General features: G+C 45.0%; 1 protein-coding gene across 3 annotated transcripts in view; it reads right to left on the bottom strand.

The window, feature by feature from the left end:
• The window catches only part of ZNF3 (zinc finger protein 3), a 22659-nt gene extending 1364 nt beyond the window's left edge, over positions 1-21295 (bottom strand). The window contains exons 1-4 of one of the 3 annotated variants that reach the window (XM_012638983.1): positions 21183-21295; positions 16099-16190; positions 15685-15811; positions 11434-13646 (exon numbers count right to left, since the gene is read on the bottom strand). In XM_012638983.1, coding sequence (XP_012494437.1) covers positions 12580-13646; positions 15685-15811; positions 16099-16134 — 1230 coding nt within the window. In that variant the 5' untranslated portion in view covers positions 16135-16190; positions 21183-21295 and the 3' untranslated portion in view covers positions 11434-12579. Of the gene's footprint in view, positions 1-11433; positions 13647-15684; positions 15812-16098; positions 16191-17840; positions 17973-21182 lie in introns of those variants that run through there. The other 2 variants (XM_012638982.1, XM_012638984.1) reach the window with 2 other exon arrangements.
• Positions 21296-21670: the final 375 nt, after the last annotated feature.

Here is a 21670-nt window from a genome sequence, read left to right as displayed (position 1 = left end):
GGCCTGAGTCAGTGGTTCTTGAAAACAAATTTTCTTACTGTTGCAGTAACTTGCTGGAGATCCGGGTGTCCTGCCAGCACCCGAAACTCAGTACATTTAATGGTGACCTGTCCTATTTGTATATTAACCATGATGAACACCCACGAGGATTAGTAATTAGGCAGCAGCTAATTATTTATCTGCAGTGCCCCTGCTGGAGCTGCAGCTGGTGGCTGGCAGAGGGAAACGAAGAGCCCTGCTAAGCCTGAAGCTGCCGCTCATCCTCCGACTTTGGTGAGAGGTGAATGGGTCCCAAATCTGTACTGCTGTTGTCTTCCCAAACACCCTGTTACTGAGGACACCTTCTCAGCAGAAGGTACTTTCTGATGGCGTTGATGTAAGACACAAAGATCTACACGCTGTGTCAGCTCCTGTGGGTCCGTTCGTAAGCTGAGGTCTTCCTCGGGTCTCCAGACTCAGCCTTACTCCTCACAGGCCCCTTGTCCAGGCCACTGTTTGCTGCAACACAGAAGTCCATGAGACCTTTGCCTCAAGCCATTCCTCCCTCCATACAAAGTTGGTGCCAAATGCACTGCTTGATTGCTGTAAAGAGAATTATAAGAGTTTTATTTTTCTGATATTAAAAGTTAATAAAGACTTGTTTCTATTAAAAATACATACATATATGTATATATACTGCTTGAAGCTCTGCCTACTGGATTTCCCCTTTAGGGCCACTCTGAGTAAGGCCATAGTGAAACAATGCCCTTCTGGTTCCCTCTGTGAAACAGACCCTGGCTGTTTCTTCTTCCATTAACTGGTCAAAGGGAGCTTCCATGAATCCAGAGGAGTGGGCAGAATACGAGGGTCAGTGCAGCAAAGGTGGGTGCAGGGCAGTCAGCTTCCGGCGTATGTGCCTGCCTATTTATGCCTGATCCCAGTTGTGCCATTTCCTTTGTGTAACAGATGTTGCTGAGTCCACCCGATCTCATGACTTGGACCTAGTAATACTTGGCTTACGATCTACAGCTCCAGTTCATAGTCACTTGATGCCTCAGTCAGTAGCATCTCAGGAGCTGCTTTTCAAGCTGTGAACTATTCTTTGCTGCAGAAGCATGGCTTTGCTCTTGTATTCTATTGCCAGGCTCCTGTTGGGGCTTATCAGACCTTTGCACAACAGTTTTATCTACCACAGGGACCTCTAACACCATTGTTAGAGGTCTGCCAGGTCATGTGGTACTTGGGCCATATATGGCTGTGGGCCACACACGAAAGTGACAGCCCTCCAATTCACCCAGTAAATGGATTGAAAAGGCATTCCTAAATGTGGTATATGTTGCCTCCAAAATCCAAGGAAGCTCACCAAACACTCCCTCTTGGTAGTAAGTACAAGATGAAAGAATTTGTTTCTTACCTTAGAATTTCCCAGCATGACTCAGGTATTTATTTATTTATTTTTTATTTTATTTTTTTTTGAGACAGAGTCTCGCTCTGTTACCCGGGCTAGAGTGCCGTGGCGTCAGCCTAGCTCACAGCAACCTCAAACTCCTGGGCTCAAGTGATCCTCCTGCCTCAGCCTCCCGAGTAGCTGGGACTACAGGCACACACCACCATGCCCGGCTAATTTTTTCTATATATTTTTTTTAGTTGTCCAGCTAATTTCTTTGTATTTTTAGTAGAGACGGGGTCTTGCTCTTGCTCAGGCTGGTCTCAAACTCCTGAGCTCAAGGGATCCACCCGCCTTGGCCTCCCAGAGTGCTAGGATTACAGGCGTGAGCCACCGCGCCCAGCTGACTCAGGTATTTAGACCCTGAAGAACTTCACTGATCTAGAAGGCCCTTGAATCCATAGGGCTTATCTCCCAACTCCTGTATGCATGTGTTTCCCTGAGGGCTCCAAAAACCCTTGCCACTTCCCAGTCACCAAGTCTGATCATTATGATGTCATTACCAGAAAGATATTCTGTGGAATGTCCAGAAAACCAGGTTCCCTGTGTGGAATTGAAATAGCAGGAGGGCTGGGTCGAGAGCAAATATATTCTGCAGTCCTTCCTGTTTGTGAACTGCTTTGGATCCTCAATATTGATGGAGATTAAAAAGAATGTTTTCACAGATCAATAGATGCATACCAAGAGCCAGAGGCCATGTTGGTCTGTCCCAGTGAAGAGCGCACCCTGCACAGCACTTGTGATTAGGTTTATGGCAAACAACCATGATCAGCCACAATTCATCTGTTTTTTACAGGAGCGATACAGAAGAACTGAGTCTTTTCCATCTTTGAGGGCAGCGGTAATCTAGTTCCATGCAGGATGTGGTATTGTTTCTGATTTATCATCTTGGATGGCTGGGGAAGGGCAAGGATGCCCAGGTGTTTCTACTTGGCCCATCCTCCCACAACCCCCCAGGTTAGGTAACCAGTGTGCTAGGCATCTGTCCCTCTGCTACACACATCCCTCCCAGTCCTCTCAGGAACATGGCCGTAGGGTGGATCTCTGTACCCACTGGGCCTGCTGAGATGGATTTGGGCCAGGACTCCACTTATCAGCTGGCCTCTATCTGGAGGGCAGTGATGCAGTTTTAGGTCTGTGTCATCTGAGACCCTGTATCCAATAGCCTGAAAAGGTCTGGGTATTCCGTTTCCCTCGTGTACTATGGGAAACAGCCACAGGTCCTTTGGGGGGAATATTTACTGCATATACTTGTGGTAGAATTGGAAGGTTCTTCAAAGAAACCCAGCTTTCCCTTGAATTGATGGATTCTGGAGTCTGAGAACTGGCTCAGATGTGGAAAGTGGGGGAAGGATTGCAATTTCCCATTGTGTGGGCTGATTTCAGCCTCATCAGCTCTTTTTTTTTTTTTTTTTGAGACAGTCTCACTCTGTTGCCCTGGCTAGAGTGCTGTGGCGTCAGCCTAGCTCACAGCAACCTCAAACTCCTGGGCTCAAGCAATCCTCTGCCTCAGCCTCCCAAGTAGCTGGGGACTACAGGCATGCGCCACCATGCCCAGCTAGTTTTTTCCATATATATTCTTAGTTGTCCAGCTAATTTCTTTCTATTTTTAGTAGAGATGGGGTCTCACTCTTGTTCAGGCTGGTCTTGAACTCCTGACCTCGAGGGATCCTCCCACCTCGGCCCCCCAGAGTGCTAGGATTACAGGCGTGAGCCACCGCGCCCAGCCCTCATCAGCTCTTCATGGGGTTGACTGTTAACACAAGGCATCATCCTGTTGGCTGTCCATCTTTCCTAGGGACACCAAGGGTTCTTAGCCATTGCCACAGATCCCTGTGGGTCAAGACACCCTAGTTACTATCCTGACCTTTGTTGCCCATCACAGTAATTATGTCCACTTTACCTCTAGCAACTAAATGCTACCACCTGGCCTCTGCAAATCAGCATCCTCATTGACACCAGGGCACTCAGTTCCATGGCAGAATCTCCTACTAATCACACAGACAGCCACCGCTGAACAACACCAGTGATCCTATGATGAGTGCACCCTTTTTGTCTTGGTGAAGGGGTTCTTTGGGTTCTCTGGGGTAACATAGTTGGCTGTTGGGTTCTCAGGTCTCATGTAATAAGTTCATTTTCACACACTGAGCCTGGTGACCCCTTTCTCAGTACTCTGCTAAGTCGTTCAGCTTCTCTGCCTCATTTACTGTAGGCCACCGTTCCTGTACATTACATCCACTCCTGTAATGAGCCATCCTAGAAGTGTATTTGGACTGTATTAGTTTCCTGTTGTTGCTGTAGCCAATTTCCACAAACTTGGTGGTTTAAGACAGCACAACTTTATTATATTACAGTTCTATAGATCAGAATTCTGACATTGTCTCACTGGGCTAAAATCAATGTGACAGCAGGGATGTGTTCCTTTGTGGAGGCTCTTAGGGACAATCTGTGTCCTTGACTTTTCTAGCTTCTAGAGGCCACCCACACCCCTTGGTTCATAGTCCCTTCCTCTATATTCAAGGCCAGCAATGTGCATCTCTTCTGTAGTCACATTTAACCTCTGACCCTCTTCCACTTTTAAGGACCCTTTTGATTATATTGGGATCATCTGGATAATCTTCCGATCTTGAGGTCAGTTGATTAGCAACTTTAATCCCATCTGCAACCTTATTCATAGGTTCGGGGTTTAGGATGTAGCCATCTCTGGGAGCCATTATTCTGCCTACCACAGACTGTGTCCAGATGTATTCGCCAGGACATTAAAGCCTGAAGCATGGAAGAATGACCCCCTGTCAATATTCCCCCCCTATATCCCAGCTCTATATTCAGCACACTGGCACGACTGCCCTCCCTCCCAGTCCAGGACCTCTAGATCCATTCCCAGATATGTTCCTTTGGTTCCTGCCAATAATTTTAGCCATATTCTGCAACACTTTCCGTAAGTAAGCCACTTTTTCTTACAGCGCTGACTTTTCCACTGGGGTTGTGCTAAGACCAATGCCAGTTATTATTTTGTACAAATTCAGGAAGAGGGGGCAGATTTTTTTTGAGGAGGACAAGGGTTATCTTGAAAGGCATCTGCCCAGGTGAGATCTCTGCTGTCAAAGAGGCTACTCTCTGCTAACAAGGAGGAAGGAATGCTTTTGCCAAGCCACAGAGTTCAGGGGAACTGGAGCATTAAATTGTTGTTTATCCAAAACTCAAATTTAACCAGATGTCCTGTATTTTTATTTGCTAACTCTGGCAACATTAAATGAAGAAGGTCAGGGCAGAGCAAGATGGCCTGAGTAGAAGTGAAGAAATACAAGAGGATGATATTAATAATAAAGACATTAAATACTGGCCTGGCATGGTGACTCACACCTGTAATCCTAGCACTTTGGGAGGCCGAGGTGGGAAGACTGCTTGAGCTCAGGAATTCAAGACCAGCCTGAGCAAGAGCAAGACCCCCGTTTCTACAAAAAATAGAAAAATTAGCCAGGCATGGTGGCATGCAACTGTAGTACCAGCTACTCAGGAGGCTGAGGTAGAAGGATCACTTGAGCCCAGGAGTTTGAGGTTGCAATAAGCTATGATGATACCACTGCACTCTACCCAGGTCAACAGAGCAAGCAAGGCTCTGTCTCAAAAAAAAAAAGTTATAGGCCGGGCACGGTGGCTCACGCCTGTAATCCTAGGACTCTGGGAGGCCAAGGCGGGTGGATTGTTTGAGCTCCGGACTTCACGACCAGCCTGATCAAGAGCAAAACCCCGTCTCTACTAAAAAATAGAAAGTAGCTGGACAACTAAAAATATATAGAGAAAAATTAGCCGGGCATGGTGGCTCATGCCTGTAGTCTCAGCTACTTAGGAGGTTGAGGCAGGAGGATTGCTTGAGCCCAGGAGTTAGGTTGCTGTGTGCTAGGCTGATGCCACTGCACTCTAGCCCAGGCAACAGAGTGAGACTCTGTCTAAAAAAAAAAGTTATAGGCTAGAACCACATGTGACCCAGGGTGTTTCTTGTGTGTGAAAATATCAGAGGTCACTGGAAATAATGTGAAAATAGGCAAATGCTTAGTCTTTTCAACAAATGGTGCTGGAAAAACTGGACATCGCCATGCAAAAAGAAAAAAAAAGAATGTAGGCACAGATCTTTCACCATTCACAAAAATTAACTTAAAATGGATCACAGACCTGAAGATAAAATGCAGAACTATAAAACTACTAGGAGACTACACAGGAAAAAATCTAGATGACCTTGGGTTTGGGATGACTTTTTAGGTAAAAGACCAAAGGCATGATCCATGAAAGAAAGAATTGACAAGCTGGACTTCATTAAAAGTAAAATTTTTCTGCTCTGTGAACAACACTGTCAAGAGAATAAAAAGATAAGCCACAGACTGGGAGAAAATATTTGCAAAAGACAGATCTGATAAAGGACTATTATCCAAAATATGCAAAGAATTAAAACAACAATAAAAAAGCCTGATTAATAAAAGAGCCAAAGACCTTAACAGATAACTCACCAAAAAAGACATACAGATGGCAGATAAGCATATTTGAAAAGAAACTGTACATCATATGTCAGGGAAATGCAAATTAAAACAACAATAACATACCACAACACACCTATTAGAATGGACAAAGTCCAGAACACAGACAACACCAAATGCTGGTGAGGATATGGAGCAACAGGAACTCTTATTCATTGTTGAGGGAGATGCAAAATGGTACAGCCACTTTAGTAGACAGTTTTGTGGTTCCTTACAAAACTAAACATACCATACGTACCAGCAATCACACTCCTTGGTGTTTACCCAAAGGAATTGAAAACTTACGTCCACACAAAAACTTGCACATGGACATTTATAACAGCTTTATTCATAACTGCCAAAACTTGGAAGCAATCAAGATGTCCTTCAGTAGGTGGATGGATAAATAAACTGTAGTACATCCAGATAATTATTCATCACTAAAAGGAAATGAGCTATCAAGCCATGAGAAGACATAAAAGAAACTTAAATGCATTTTACTAAGTGAAAGAAGCCAATCTGAAAATACTACATATGGTATGACCTCAACTACATGGCATTCTGGAAAAGGCAAAACTGTGGAGATGGTAAAAAGATCAGTAGCTGCCAGGGGCTAGCCAGAAAGGAGGAGTAAATAGAGCACAGAGGATTTTTAGGGCAGTGAAACTATTCAGTATAGTACCATAATGGTAGATCCACGTCATTATAAATTTGTCCAAACCTATAGAATATGCACCAAGAGTGAACCCTAATGTAAACTGTGGACTTGGGGTGATAATGAGGAGTCAATGTCGCCTCATCAGTGGAAACAAATGGATCACTCTGTTGGGGGATGTTGATAATGAGGGAGGCTGTGCACGTGTGGGGACCGAATGTCTGTGAGAACCCTCTGTACCTTCTGCTCAACATTGCTGTGAACTTAAAACTGCCCTAAAAAATAAAGTCTACTAAAGAAAAAAAAAGGTAGATGCTGGTGTTGAACTGACAGTTCCATCTTTGGGCAACAGAGGGACAAGAAGTTCCCTCAGAAAGCCCAACAAATACAGGACACAAATGCTAAGTGCCACTGCCCTGGTCCCAAGCAGCACAGTGTAGCATCAGAAGGTGGAAGCGACTAGGCTGCATTGGGGGTTCTCCTTGTCTCAAAGGATCAGACAGTTCTCAGCTATTTGGGGCTTTGCGGAGCCCATGCTACAAAAATCTGGTGGCCATTTCTGACTGCTTAATAATGCACAAGTTTTCTGTTTCCATTTGTTTGAAATTTCTTCTCATGATCAGAACTCAATAACCTAATTTGGTAGTACTCACTGGAGTATGCCAAATATAGTTCATTCTGAATATGACTTTTTTATCCCATGGTAATAAAACAGATATCAGAATCAACCCTGTATTGCATGCTTGAGAGGGGATTTGAAAACCTTTGGTTCCTCCCATGCCACTACTGCTCTAGACTGCTCAGGGAAGGAGCAGTTGCGAAGACAATATTGACAGCATCAAAGACAACACAGGTTGTGAAGGCAAGTAAGAAATTGCCTGGCACGTGGGTAGGCAGTCAATGAAGATCAGCTGTCATTCTGATTACTGTGCCTCTCCTGGCATCTCATTGTATCTTCTGTTATCAGTCTCCCACTAGACTGAGCCTCCTTCAGTGCAGGAACCATTGTTCACTCATCTTTGTATCCCCTACAGTACAAGAACTTACTCATTGATCTGCTGGTGAAGAGCCTCAAGGATGAGTAAGAAGAAAAGGGTGTTTAGGGAGGGTTGGGATTCCCTCTGGTGGCCAGGGCTTTGGGCACCAAATGTGTCTGAATCTCACTGTACCATTTACTGTGTGCCTGGTGAACCGCCCCCCCAACCCCATCTTTCTTCCTGAAGAAGCAGGAGGGAGGTGATGAAAAGCCTTGTGTGTCATGATAAATAATTTAGCCTTTGACCTAGGGTATGAGAGGGGCCACTGAGAGGTTCTGAGGTGTTGTCACCCACTTTGCATTTTAGAGCGGTAACTCATCCTTAGCTATGAATGAATTGAGTAGAAAGAAGGAAGCAGAGACCTAGTGCAAGACTGGTGCCAAAGTCCTGGAATGAATTGAGCATGGCTTAGGCCAACGCAGGAGTCACAGCAATGGGGAAGAAAGGGTGGGTAAGGTACTGACTGACAAGCTGTAGGAGTGAAGAGATGGAGAGAAATGTGTATCCAGACCAATTAATTCCCACATTACTAACGTGGCTCACTGGGAAGTTGATGTCAGCAACCAAAGCAGGGAATAAATACACAAGAAAGAACATGCTTGTGGAAGATAAAAGAATCCTTTGTTATCCGTGGAAAAACCACTCTGGTGACCATATGACCATAATTATTATTATCTTTTGAAACACGGTCTTGCTCTGTCACCCTGGCTAGAGTGCAATGGTATCATCATAGCTCACTGCAACCTCAAACAGCTCGGCTCAAATTCAAGCAATGCTCCTGCCTCAGCCTCCTGAGTAGCTGGGACTAGAGGCATGCACCACCGCACCCAGCTAATTTTTCTATTTTTGTGTAGAGACGGGGTCTTGCTCTTGCTCAAGCTTATAATTATCTTTGTGTGTAGAAAACAGTCTACATAATTTTTGATTCATCTCAAGATCTTCAGTTCTTCATTATTGACATATTTAAAATAACGCACCTAACTGGGCTTTCCTTTTTTTCAAGTGGAAAAAATTTAAACTCTACACATAATTTGAAGAAAGAAAATATCTTTGGAAAGCTTTTTAAAAAGAATCTTTTCACTAAAAAAAAATAAATTCATCAAAATGTTCTTCACCACTCCATGGTTCATGCTAAAATTGGGCTTTTCCTCTAGTTGCAGACTTACCAGCTAATATCCTTTCTCAGAGTCATTTAGCTGGATCTCAAAGTTGGGATGGTGGGAGATGTTAGGAGTGAAATTCCTAACTATGACCGAAAACGTCCTTGGAAATCTTGTCCATCCCTCTCATTTTACAGATGATTACGCCGTGGTGCTTGAGAAGGCAAAACCAGAAGCTAAAGGTGGAACTTACAAGGAAGTAGAATTCAGCTCAACTTAATTTCCATTCCTGAGCAATCAGAATGCTCAGGAATGGAATTACCTGCTTTTGCCCCATGCAACAATGAGCTTCTCATCCCTGAACATATTGTAACAGAGGATGGACAGCCATCTGTCAACGAGTGTTGAAAGTTTCTGCACTGAGCAGGGGGTTAAGTGAGATGGTTTCTAAGGCTCTTTTTGACTCTTTTATTGATTGGATGTGAGGAGCTGGAGGATGCGGGAACGCGTGTGAACATTCATGGACATGCAAGTTGGGTAGCTATGGGGCCTTGTTATCATTTTGCTACTTGGTATGTGAAAAGGAGAAGCATGAGAGGTAGCTATATAGCTATGTAGAGACCAGCTCAAGGAGGGCCTGGCCTGTAAGGCTAAGGAGTTAGAATTTTATTCTATAAGAAGAGAGAAGCTACTGAAATTTTTGATAAAGGAGTGACAAGATTGGTGTAGTGCTCTGGGGAGATGGAGAGAAAACAGACATACTAATCCATTAGGAGATGATATATAATCCAGGGAAAGAGTGACAAGGACCTGAACTCTAGGGTTAGCAGCAATGGGGAAATGCAGAGGAAGAACAGTGAGGACAGGACAACCACCTGGATGGTTTCCTCTTCTCCCCACCTCATACCCAAGCCTTGGAGGGCACGTGGTCCAGTCTCCTGCCAGGTAGAGCAACCTGGGGAAGGTCTTCCATTTTCTCATCTCATTGTCATGTCACCCCTGGGGGTGTTCAATTCTGTTTCCTCATCTGTGAAATGGGGATACTACTGATGACTGCCATATGGATAGGTCGTGAGGATTAAATGACTCAATATATGAAAACCACTTGGAAAAGGCCCCCAGGCAAGGCTGGCACAGACCATATACCGTGTGTCAGCTACTGCTACCATCACTCTGAAACCCCACCTCCTCCACAACCTCAACTCTGAAAACTTTTCCTCTGACAACAATCTCATCTTCACTCCGTGTTTACTGAACCTGCCCAGGACTTGACACTGGTTAGATGTAGGAGCATGAGGAGCACAATCAAAACTCCTGAATTTTGACCCTAAGAGGTTTACAGAAATTTGGGGTAATAAATGGGAAAGTTGTATCTGGCTTGAAACATAACGGGAAATTGTAAAAAGTCCAGGTGTAAATGTTCTGCAGTCTGCTAGAGACCCAAGACTGGAGCCCAGGACAGAGATCAGTACCACGCGTGCATAATGGTGACAGCTGAAGCCTTGGGAGCAAAGGGGTTCCAAGGATAATGACATAGAAACAGAGACAAGCTGATGCCATGACAATGTTGAGGAGTGGCAGTTAGGGACTGAGAAAAGAATCATCACGGGAAATAGGAAGGATCTGTAGGGGAATTATGTGAGTAAAATATTATAGAAGCAGTTTCAAAGTTATTTTAAAACACAAACTTATTTTTCATGCAATGGCCCTGATCACTCTCAGGCCCCATTCAGCCACTCAGTCTGTCTCTGCGCTTCAGCATCTGAGCAGAGGGGCTGATCCTTCACATCTACATCACCTGGCAGTATGCGTTCAGGTGTCTTCTCCAGAGCTCCATGTGAAGCTCCCCGTGAGTGGCTGTGCTCAGGCTCACCCCGAACTGCTGTGCTGAGAGCCTCCTCTTCTTTACCACATAGGGCCTGACTTCTCAGGCCTACCAAGTTTATCACCTCCTAGAAATTTTCTCTATTCCATTGCTGTTTTTTCCTTCTCAGTGTATCTTTTTAGACTCTATCCCCAGAAATTCTTATATAGGTCTGATCTGGGGCTCAAGAAACCTGCACTAACAAGCAGCCTGGTGAACCTAATATGGATAGTTCATGGTCCACACTTTGAAAAACAAACTCAATCTGCAAGTGTATGGCAAATGTTAAAGAGCCAAAATGAACAGTTTCATTTAGGTTTGTGAAATTAAAAACTATTAGATGGTCAATCACAATATATGATCGAGAATTTTCCAAAGACATCAACATTCCATTTTCTCAACTTCTCCATCATTTTCATCCTAGCCTTCCCCAGGGCTGCAACAGCCTCCCAGCAATGGCCAAACCAAGAAATCTAAATTTGTTCATTGCTCCCCAACAACCAAGCTCTTCTGTCAGGGACCCCATACCCGTAAGACCTTTCTAGTTTGAGTTGCTGGTTGTAACTACTATACCACACTGAATGATATGCAGCTCACAAAACCCTAAATGTGGGTCTGAAGGTGGGAGTGACTGTGTAAATGATTTTCAGACAGTCTGCAGCAGTACCTGGAGGAATATGATGGAGGTCTGGGGGAAAGGGAAGTCTCATTTTTGTGACTAAGAGAAATGGTTGTCATAAAGAAATTTTAGAGGCTTTCAGATTCCATTTATAGTCACTAAAGTGTCCTGTTTTAACTGAAATAAATTCGGTCCCTACATAAAATCACACTCAATCTCTCCTTCTGAAAAACTATTCTGTTTAATAGTGCACTTCAGTTATGCTACAGGATGAGCAGGTTTGGGAAAACACAATGGAAGGCCATCCTTTTGGTTGGGAAAACTCAGGGAGCTCCATCCAACCCAGTAAGGAGCCCTGTCACCAGGCTCAGGCCACAGCCTTCCTCCTCTGGGCTTTGCTATTTATTTGCATTAATCCTCAGCTGGTGAATAGTCAGAGATGGAGTCAAGAGTGTGGTCTGGCTGCTGGCGCCAGATGTCAAGAGGTGGCAGAGGGCAGGGCAAGCAGGATGAGTGAGCTCCTTGAAAGCATCATTAGTAACTAGGGGTTTAGATAAAATCACTTTTCATCACAGAAGGGGAATGGGGGAGAGAGGACAGGACTCAAGAAACCAATGCTGAATGCTTCTGATCCTTGCCTTCAGGTTATTCACTGCCTGGATGGATTTCCCAGTCAGCCCTGTTACAACAGGGGACGGCAGGGGTCTGCCTACAATATTGCCAGACTGCTCCTGGAAACATGGTCTTGCTGCTTCAAGAGCCTTCAACGATATAGTCATCACAGAAAATTTTGGGGGGTCTTTTCTCCCCACCTTAATAAATCCCTCAACACCAAATTTCCATAATTAATGAAATCATGAAACAAAACAGTATGTTCCTCAGCAAAACTTAAAGCTGGATTAGGAACAGTGGCTTTGAAATATAGCCTCTATTTCCCCTTCCTAGCAAGTAACAGGACCCAGAACATTCTCTACACTGCTTTCTGTGCTGACTTACTCCAACTAGAGGAATCCTTGGAATTTTGTCCCTACTGTGCTTCCATCCCCACCTTGGAAAGGCTTCTCTACTGTGAGGAAAATGGATTAGTGCAAACTCCCTTCCAATATGGGGTGACTGGTCCCAGAGCTTCCTTCTATTCCCAGCACGTGATATGCGGCTGGCCTCGTCATTTTCCAAGGCCGGCAGGATTCCGGGCAAAATTCACTAGGCTGCTGATCACTGTGCCAGGATGATTTGCCCAATTTGCCCCATTCTCTAAAGTGAAAGGTTGGAATTAGAAGGGACAGATCCTAAGTTGTTTGTACTATACAGTAAGGCAAGAGCTCTTGAGACTCAGAGGAAGTGAAGAAAACAGGTGTGTGGCTTTTTCATGTAGACTCTCTGATACTTAACTCAGCAGTAACTCTGAGAGAACTTTTGCTCATATCCATTACATTCAAAGGCTTCTCTCCAGTGTGAATTCTCTGATGGCGAACAAGAGCTGAGCTGTACCTGAAGGCTTTCCCACACTCACTACATTCATAGGGATTCTCCCCCGTGTGGATTCTTTGATGCTGAATAAGGCCTGAACTATAGGTAAACTTTCCTCCACATTCCATACATTCATAGGGCTTCTCTCCAGTGTGGATTCTCTGGTGCTGATAGAGGTGTGAGCTCTGGCTGAAGGCCTTCCCACACTCATTACATTCATAGGGTTTCTCTCCAGTGTGGATTCTCTGATGATGAATAAGGGTGGAACTCCTGCTGAAGGCCTTCCCACATTCATTACAGGCATATGGTTTCTCGCCAGTGTGGATCCTCTGATGGTGAGTAAGGGTGGAGCTCCAGCTAAAGGTTTTCCCACACTCATTACATTCGTAAGGTTTCTCCCCGGTATGGATCCTCCGATGCAGAATGAGAGCAGAGCTACAGCTGAAGGTCTTCCCACAATCATTACATTCATAAGGTTTCTCCCCAGTGTGGATTCTCTGATGCTGAATAAGATGTGAGCTCTGGCTGAAGGCCTTCCCACATTCACTACATTCATAGGGTTTTTCCCCAGTGTGGATTCTCTGATGCTGAATAAGGTCTGAAGTTCGATTAAAGCTCTTGCTACATTCATCACACTTATGGGGTCTGTCTCCCACAGGAAGTCTCTGATGGGAAAGAAGGTTGGAACTCACAGTGAAGCTGTTCCCGAAAGCATATTTCTCACTTCTCTCTCCCACAGGTGTTAGCTTTTCCCCAACTGTCACTTGACCATAATCTTGCATTTTCCTATTCAATCTTTCTCCAGAGGAGTTCCCCAGCTGCCTCTTTAGACTGACTTCTCGTTCATAGGCTTCTTCAAACTTAAGACCCTGAGAAATATCCTTTTGGAATCTTCCCAGTAGCACCGCATGTGATCCTGTATCTTCAGAAATTTCTTGATCATTCTCGGTTCTGGTCTCACCATCTGGCACAATAAAAAACACAAATGTCACTTGTTCCTTGTGGAAGAAAGAATGAAAATCAGAAGACAGGATAATCACATGATTATAATGCTAAGAACACATGCCTCTTACATGCCAGCAAAGAGGCCTGCCCGTATGTGTGAAGCTAAGGCAAAACAAGATAACTGGGCTCAGGAGACAGGGAAGGAGCAAGGCAGAAAGCAAAATCCAGGAGAAAAGAGCTGAAAGTACAGAGAAAGCTGAGTTTCTAAGGAGGGGAGGATGGATCAGGCAGAAAGGCAGAGAACCAAAATTAGAAGCGGAAGATCATATTGCTTAATGAAGTGACAGTCTTCAGAGAGGTCAGACACAACAGCTATAACTGGGGAGATGGTGACCACAAATACAGGAAACTAAACAGATGGCTGGTGAGAAAGGTGCAGAAGGGCAAGGAGAAACAGCAGCAGAGCAGGAAGGAGTCAGAGTGAAGGCACTAATGACCCCAATGGGCCCTGAGAAGAACAATCATGTCTGTTGTCATGCCACATATGCCAAATCCATGGAAACAGCAAGACAGAGTTCAGTCCACCTCTGGGCCCTACACCTGGAAGGCTATGCTTGCACGTGAGACTATGCAAACAATCTCAGTGTTTGACTTCTCTATTTTCTCTACACTGGAGTTGCTATTTTTTTTTTAATTTTTTTTTTTTTTTTTTGAGACAGAGTCTCACTCTGTCACCCCAGGCTAGAGTGCAGTAGCGTCATCATAGCTCACTGCAGGCTCAAACTCCTGGGCTCAAGTGATCCTCCTGCCTCAGCCTCCCGAGTAGCTGGGACTATAGGCGCATGCCACCACACCTGGCTAATTTTTTCTATTTTTGGTAGAGATGGGGTCTCGCTCTTGCTCAGGCTAGTCTTGAATTCCTGAGCTCAAGTGATCCTCCCCGTTTGGCCTCCCAGAGTACTAGGATTACAGGCGTGAGCCACTGCACCTGGCCTACACTGGAATTTCTAAAGGGGCTTCAGACATAGAGGATAAGTGTAAAGGGTCCAGATAGTTAGCATTTTTAGTTTATGGGTATTTTAAAAAGTAAAGACAGGGAAATGAATGTTAGGGACAGGAACAGCTGTTTCTCCCTCACCTGAACAGGTACCTCTCAGGACCTCTCTGTTCTCAGTTCCCTTCAAACCCAGGACCCTCAGCTCTTCCTCTCACTCCAGCCAAGAGATTGTGTCAGGATTGAGAAATGGGAATCCTGCTCATTGGAGAAACATGGGACAAGGAGGTTTATCTTGCTCACACCGAGTGGTCCCAGAGCTCAATCCCAGACCCAGGATCTACAGGGGACAGAAAGAAAATGTACAGGAGGGTCCAAAATGGGAGTTAAGAAGACCCCCTGGCACTGCTTGGGAAAACGTTCTTACTAAAAGTGGAACAAAAGACAAGGAATTAATAGTTTACATCCTAAAGCTTAAGAAGCTAATTTCTCCTTAAAATAAGTTTAAATTTCTATAGAGCAGCAGGTACACTAGGTCCTGAACAAAGCACAGGTGCTTAGAGGTAATCCAGCAGAGAAGGGGAGGAGTAGACAGAGTCCCAGTTTACCTGGGCACAGAGCAGCACCTCACACATTCAGGGATCCTAACACACTAATACTTTAGAAAAGTCTCTGGATTCTATATTAAGTCCTGAGAATGGCATGGAAAAAGTACCAGATTTGGAATTAAAAAGACTTGGGCTTGAGTTTTGCCACTCACCAGCTCTATGACCATGCACATGGCATTTGCGATCTCTGATCTCATTTTCCTCACTTATGAGGATAATATTATCTACACCTCAATCACTGTGTTACCATGAAGACTAAATGAGTGAATATATATGAGAACTCTTTATAAGCTGCAAATTACTGTATAAATGTGAGTTACGATTATTATTGTTATTAGAATTTTCTGAGAGTAAGTCAATCCTTAGCTAACTGTTTTCAATGGCTAGATTGTTACAAGCAAACAAAAAAGAAAAGAGAGACCAGGGAGTTTTGTTGACAAGGTGCAACTCCTTACCCAGTGAGAACACATTCCCATAATTCTCCAGCATCACATCCCTGTAGAGGTCCCTCTGAGCAGGTTCCAAACGCTTCCACTCCTTCCGGATGAAGTACACAGCAACATCCTCAAATGTCACCAATTCCTGAAACAACATGTCCTGGCATGCAATTTCAGGGCGAGAGATGGGACTGGCAGTGCCCCCAAAAATAACTCAAGATGGGGCTGAATAATGCATATTTGGGAAGTGGAGAAAGGTGGTCAGAGTAGGAGACAAGAGTCCAAGATGGAAGATAAAGGTCCGCTATTCAGCAGGAAAGAACCACGATCCTGATGAAGGGAATTAGGGAATAGGGTTCTGAATGTGATGTCGCTGCACAAAAAATGTCCTCAAAAGTGGGAAGGAAAAGGATGAAGGAAACCAGAGCTCACCTGGGACTTGGCCTTTAGGAGGGCAGCTGCCAACATCTCATCTCCCAGGCTGTCCTTGTTGGAAAAGGCAGGAACTTTTGAAGAAGGAAGAGCTGAAAGGCAATAAAAGGGCCCAGGAGTGAGTCCATCTGCTCTCTGGCCTCCCGACTCACTGATTGCCCCATCTCTGGAAAGCTCACAGGGTCCTGAGACAACCCAGGACTTGCTCCCTCTTACATTTCTAAGTTTGCTTCCTCTGCAGCTACTAAAGGTGCATACAACAGAGGCACATTCAGGGTAGGTCCATCCTGCCTGAGAAGAGTAGGCCCAGAGCCTGGTAATTCTTGCTTTCCAATCTGCCCAAGGTCACTCTTCTCAGTGAAACTACCCAGTCCCATGTTTAGTGACTGCTGGATTCTTGTTCATTCACCCAAGCTTGGCCAGAAACAGGCGATCCTGCTCATGTTCCTTCCATCATTCTCCCCCATCTCTGAACTCAAATTCTTGCATGAAGTTCTCAGACCAGAGGAAAACCAGCAGCTTCTCCTCAGCCCTGGCTGAAAACACCACACCCATAGCTCTTCTCCTTATTCTCCCTCCCCAGATCCAATCTATATACCACAGACACTTCCTCTTTCTGTGCTTGATCACTCATTTTTTTCTGTAATTCTTACGTTTACATATTTGTCTCTTAGAGACTCTGAACCCCTAGAGATACCAGATCTGTTGAATCATCAGACAAAAGTCCTTAAATGCTTTTTCCTGATAAGCGTGGGAACTATACCCATTAAGACTGTGCCAAAGTCGGTGGCGCAGCCTATGAAAGCAAAATATATTTTAGTGGCTTCCTACCCAATTTAACCTTTTGCTTGTGTCCTAAAAAATGATTCCTGAAGAGTTTTCTCTAAGATCACGCTCCTAAAGAGCACAAACTCTGCCTATGAAGTCAGCTGTACACAATGCCTAAAAAATAGAATTCAGTAATTGTCTCAATTTTCTTTTTTTTTTTTTTTTGGTGACCACACATAGATGTCTATTGTTACCAGGGGTTTTTTTTTTACAATGCAGTTTTTCACTGATACCTAGGTTTAAATACAGCTCACATCACTGGGACTCAAAAATTTTGCATGAGTTAAAAAGGATAACACACAGGCTCATGGAGACCCTTTCAATTCATGGTCTAGGTCCAAGCAATTGCACCTTTATATTCCAAAATCACTTTGTACTCTGAAAGATACCAGCCTTCCTCATCTCCTCAAAATCTTTCAAAGAATCATAATTTCTGTAGAAATCTACATATGCCTTCTTTCTTGTTTCAGCTACAGCAAACTTATAGAAAGCTGCAACCCACAAGGATACAACAAACGCTCCAACAATACGAAACTGCAGACACCTGGCCAGGAGGCCACACGTCTGAGGTTTCTTCCAAGTACTGGAAGCCATGGTAGTTACTGTCCTTGATGGGTATGCCAACCTCAACACGTCCTTCTTGGCTGATGGAAAAATGAACTGTCACAATTTTCTTACACACAAGATGCTCACAACCCTTCAAAAATGCCTCCATAATAAAACCTATCAAGCTGTCCACTAATTGCTGGTTTCAGTTAGCCTTCCCCACTAGGTTGTGAATTACTGAATGGCAAGGAGCGTGTCTTACTCATGTCTGGATTTTAGTAGTCAGCCTAACAGTTGGTGAATGAAAGATTTCAACAGATGATTGTTGAATGACTGAGTAAGAGAATGAGTGAATCTCTATTCCTCACCACTCTCAAGCAGGGCCTGAGGTTCCTGAGATACATGATCAGCCTGAGTTTCCATGGGTAGGGCTAGATGATCCAGTCTCTTGTCTCTGCAGACTCAGCAGGAAGCAGGTTTTGAATGAGAATGAGGAAGCACTGCAGAAGCAAAAGTTCAAGGTTCAAAGATAGTTCAAAAAAACCTCCTGAGTACAGAAAGAGCAGAACTATTTCAATTAGTACCAAAGAACAGTGAGAGAAAACACAGCAACTAGGACTGATCTTTTAGATCCTACTGAATATGTACACCCACTCCCTGTAATGAGACTACCACAAGGACCACAAAAAGGGCCCAAGTTTCTCAACAATAGCTTCCTCTACACACTAACTGATATTTAAAACACCAAAAAGTGGGCATATATATTGACCACAATAAAAAGACTAATCCAGGGGTAGTAACAAATTTGTTCCATAAAATTTGGATTCAGTCAAAAGGCCACACTTAAGGACCTAGAAGGCCACATGTGGCATTAAGGCTGTAAATTTTCCACCCCTGGACTAGTCCCACTTGCTGTGTTTCCTCTCAGTGAGAAGGCAGCTGCCTTCTTTTTATCTCCCTTTTCTCACAAAACATTTCCTTGGATTAGAATATAAGTGGGGACTAGTATTTTTTTTTTCTTTTTTTTTCTTGAGACAAAGTCTCATTCTCTTGCCTGGGGCGAGTGCCGTGGCGTCAGCCTAGCTCACAGCAACCTCAAACTCCTGGGCTCAAGCGATCCTACTGTCTCAGCCTCCTGAGGAGCTGGGACCACAGGCACGTGCCACCATGCTCAGCTAATTTTTTCTACATATATTTTTAGCTGTCCAATTAATTTCTTTCCATTTTTTCGTAGAGACGGGGTCTCGCTCTTGCTCAGGCTGGTCTCAAACTCCTGAGCTCAGAACGATCCACCCGCCTCGGCCTCCCAGAGTGCTAGGATTACAGGCGTGAGCCACCGCGCCCGGCCTGGGACCAGTATTTTTTAAAACATAAGATTCTTTATTACTCTTTTATCCCTAGTAATGTCTCTACTCCCCAGTTGTTACCATAATCAAAAGAGGTCTGTTCTCTGTGGCTTAGTGGATAAAATGTAATACTAGTACTTAGACCAAGATTTGGATCACAAGTGTAAGTTTCTACTTCACACCTGAATGCTGTGGCAAGATCAATACAGGTAGAAAACGTCCAGCAGCCACCAGAGCGTCCTTACACTTAGGCAAGAACATAAGGAAAAAAATCCTGGATTTCATCTACCTCCCTATCTTTATCTGGTTACTTATTTGTTCATATAACAAACATTTGTTGAGTGCCAACTATATTGCAAGGCAATATTGCAAACAGTGAAAAAAATCAGGAATTCAAGAAGTATTTGCTTCATCATTACGGACTGTTACCCTCACGTGAGCCATACAAGGAGGAGGGGTCCTGTCTCAGAGTCCCTTGAAAGTTTGGAGAACTATGGTCTTTGGGCAGCAAGGGGGTATAGAATGCCCAATACCAATGCCATCGTACGGTGGAAAGCACCACATCAGGCATAAGCCAGACTCACTGGCAATCAAGGTGACACACACTCTTGTCACTATCACTCTCCCAGCGGGACCCCTTCAACTCTGTCTCAGAACCAGCCACCATTTTTAATTATGAACCACCTTTACAATTTCCAGGACTGTTTATGAGCAGATACTCCCAACAAATCAGCTCAGTACTAACTCTCCCTAGAAAGGCAAGTCAAAGGCTCTGACTGCAGAGAAAAAGGCAACAGTCCCTTCCCACAGCTGGGTTAAGCAAAGCCAGAATTCAAAGGCATACTGTTGAGAACAAGTCCCCAGTGTCTGGATCAGTAAACAACGTTTCTCATAGAAAGAAAACTCTCCATTGTGCCCCATGGCTTCAGGTCAAGGCAGGGCCCTTTCCCTGCTCTGCTGTCAACCCCACTCCCTGCAGCTAATCTTGGGGACTGAGAAAGATAACCCAGCAGTGAGTACACTCCATGGAAAGCTTTACCTGCTGGACTCTTTTCTCCCTTCTTTGGAGTTAGTCCCTAGAAGGCCAAAGTAGCAATTATTGGAAATTTGGCAGCCTCTGTTCAAGATCCTGGAAATTCTGACATTAGTTGATGCCAATGCTGTATGATTGAGGGGAAAAAAGGGAATTTAAAACATTCACATAAACTTCATTTCTAATCTAGACAGAGATAAGAAAAAAAGAGAAAACATATGTTGACAAATACTAATTACAGCCACCACAACTCGTATTTGGGTTGTACCCCTGGACAGAGCTGAAAAGGAACTGAAGGTTCTCTGGGTCAACCTCCACCCAGGGTAAGAAAGTCCCTAAGGTTCTGTCAGTTAACTTGCTAGATACTGTACTCTCAAGTACTTCAGCAGGGAGTCTGTTCCACTGTTGCACAGGTTAGCCATTAGGGGTCTTCATGTGTTAAACTGAAAATCTATCTCCTTGGACCTTCACCTCAGGGAAACCTAGTGCCCTATGGAGCTTCAATGATAGAATCTTCTTCTATACGAATGTCTATCAAACAGTTGAAACCAAATGCTGCCCACTCTCCACAGATGTCTCTTCTGGAGAAAAAAATACCTTTAGTTCCCCTAATTATTCCATAGATTTCAGGTTCATCATCCTGCCATCCTCTTGTGGAGTTTACATACGCCCTTCAGAACGTAAACACCAGTGTGGGTTCAATATCGCTTCTAAAGCACTATCAAATTAGTAATCTAATACAACTGAAAATGGGAGCCAGAGTCGGCTGTATCACTCCTGGAAAAAGACTCGATTTACTGGGCTCCAGTGGGATTATTCTCGGAATGAATTTGCCTGCCCTCCCAGTGGTGGTTCTAACTACATACCCTTCGCAGAACTACACATTCTCTGATCCTCGGACCCACCTAAGTAAAAATAAACTTCCTCTCCTACCACGGGCTCGTATAAGTGTTCACATTAAGTAAATGCGTCTAGGAGAAGTACCGAGCGAGGGTCGTTGTCACCAGCTGTTTTTAAGAGAGGGACTTCTCTATACTATACTGAAACTTTTAAAGGCTCGAGGTGGACGATGTTTAAGTCGCAAAATCAGAACCTGGGGCCCTTTCCTTCCCCCCGCCCCACCCCACGCGGGGTCTCACTGTGTTGGGGGCGGCGGGTCCTCCGGGGAAGTGGAGTAGGGGACTGGCTTCGGAGCAGGGAGGGGCGCCTCCCCGCACCCTGCTCCGGGCCAGCCTGGGGACCCCGCGAGCCGCAGCGGCACGGACACCACCCCCCTTCCCGGCGACCGCAGCCTCCGTCTCACCGCGAGCCCCAGGGACAGCCGGACTCACCCTGGGGGAAAGGACGGGAGAAAAGGGGGGCCGGACACAGACCAGGCCCTGTTGAACCCTGTCACAGACCCACACACCGGGGACAGAACAAAGAACGGAAGTTCCCCCCGTTTCGCTTCCGGGTCGGTCGTTTACACCACCCACCTCACCCCCGTGCCCCTAATGCCCACTTGTTCTCTCTAGGAAAGTGGGAGGTCCTCGACTCTCGGTGGTTGGCTGACTCAGGGCCGCCGGAGAGCCGGGGCTGGACGCCGCCCAGGTGCGGGAACAGCCGGCTGTGGGTCCCCAGCCTCAGGCGCATGCTCCGGCACCACCGGCGGGGACGGGGGCGCGCGGGGGCGTCGTGGGCGTCGTGCCAGCGCTTCTCAGACTGTCTGCCAAAGGACTGCGGCAAACTTAAAACTTTTGAAGAATTCGTCAATATAAAATGTGTACGCTTATTTGAAGTTTGTTTCCAAACGAGCCAAGTGTTTGCTTCACGTAAAAAA

Source organism: Propithecus coquereli, unplaced genomic scaffold (assembly GCF_000956105.1).
Source record: "Propithecus coquereli isolate 6110/MARCELLA unplaced genomic scaffold, Pcoq_1.0 Scaffold137, whole genome shotgun sequence".
Classification (NCBI taxonomy): Eukaryota; Metazoa; Chordata; class Mammalia; order Primates; family Indriidae; genus Propithecus; species Propithecus coquereli.
Note: the sequence above shows the minus strand (reverse complement) of the source record. Positions and strands in the feature narration are given on the sequence as shown.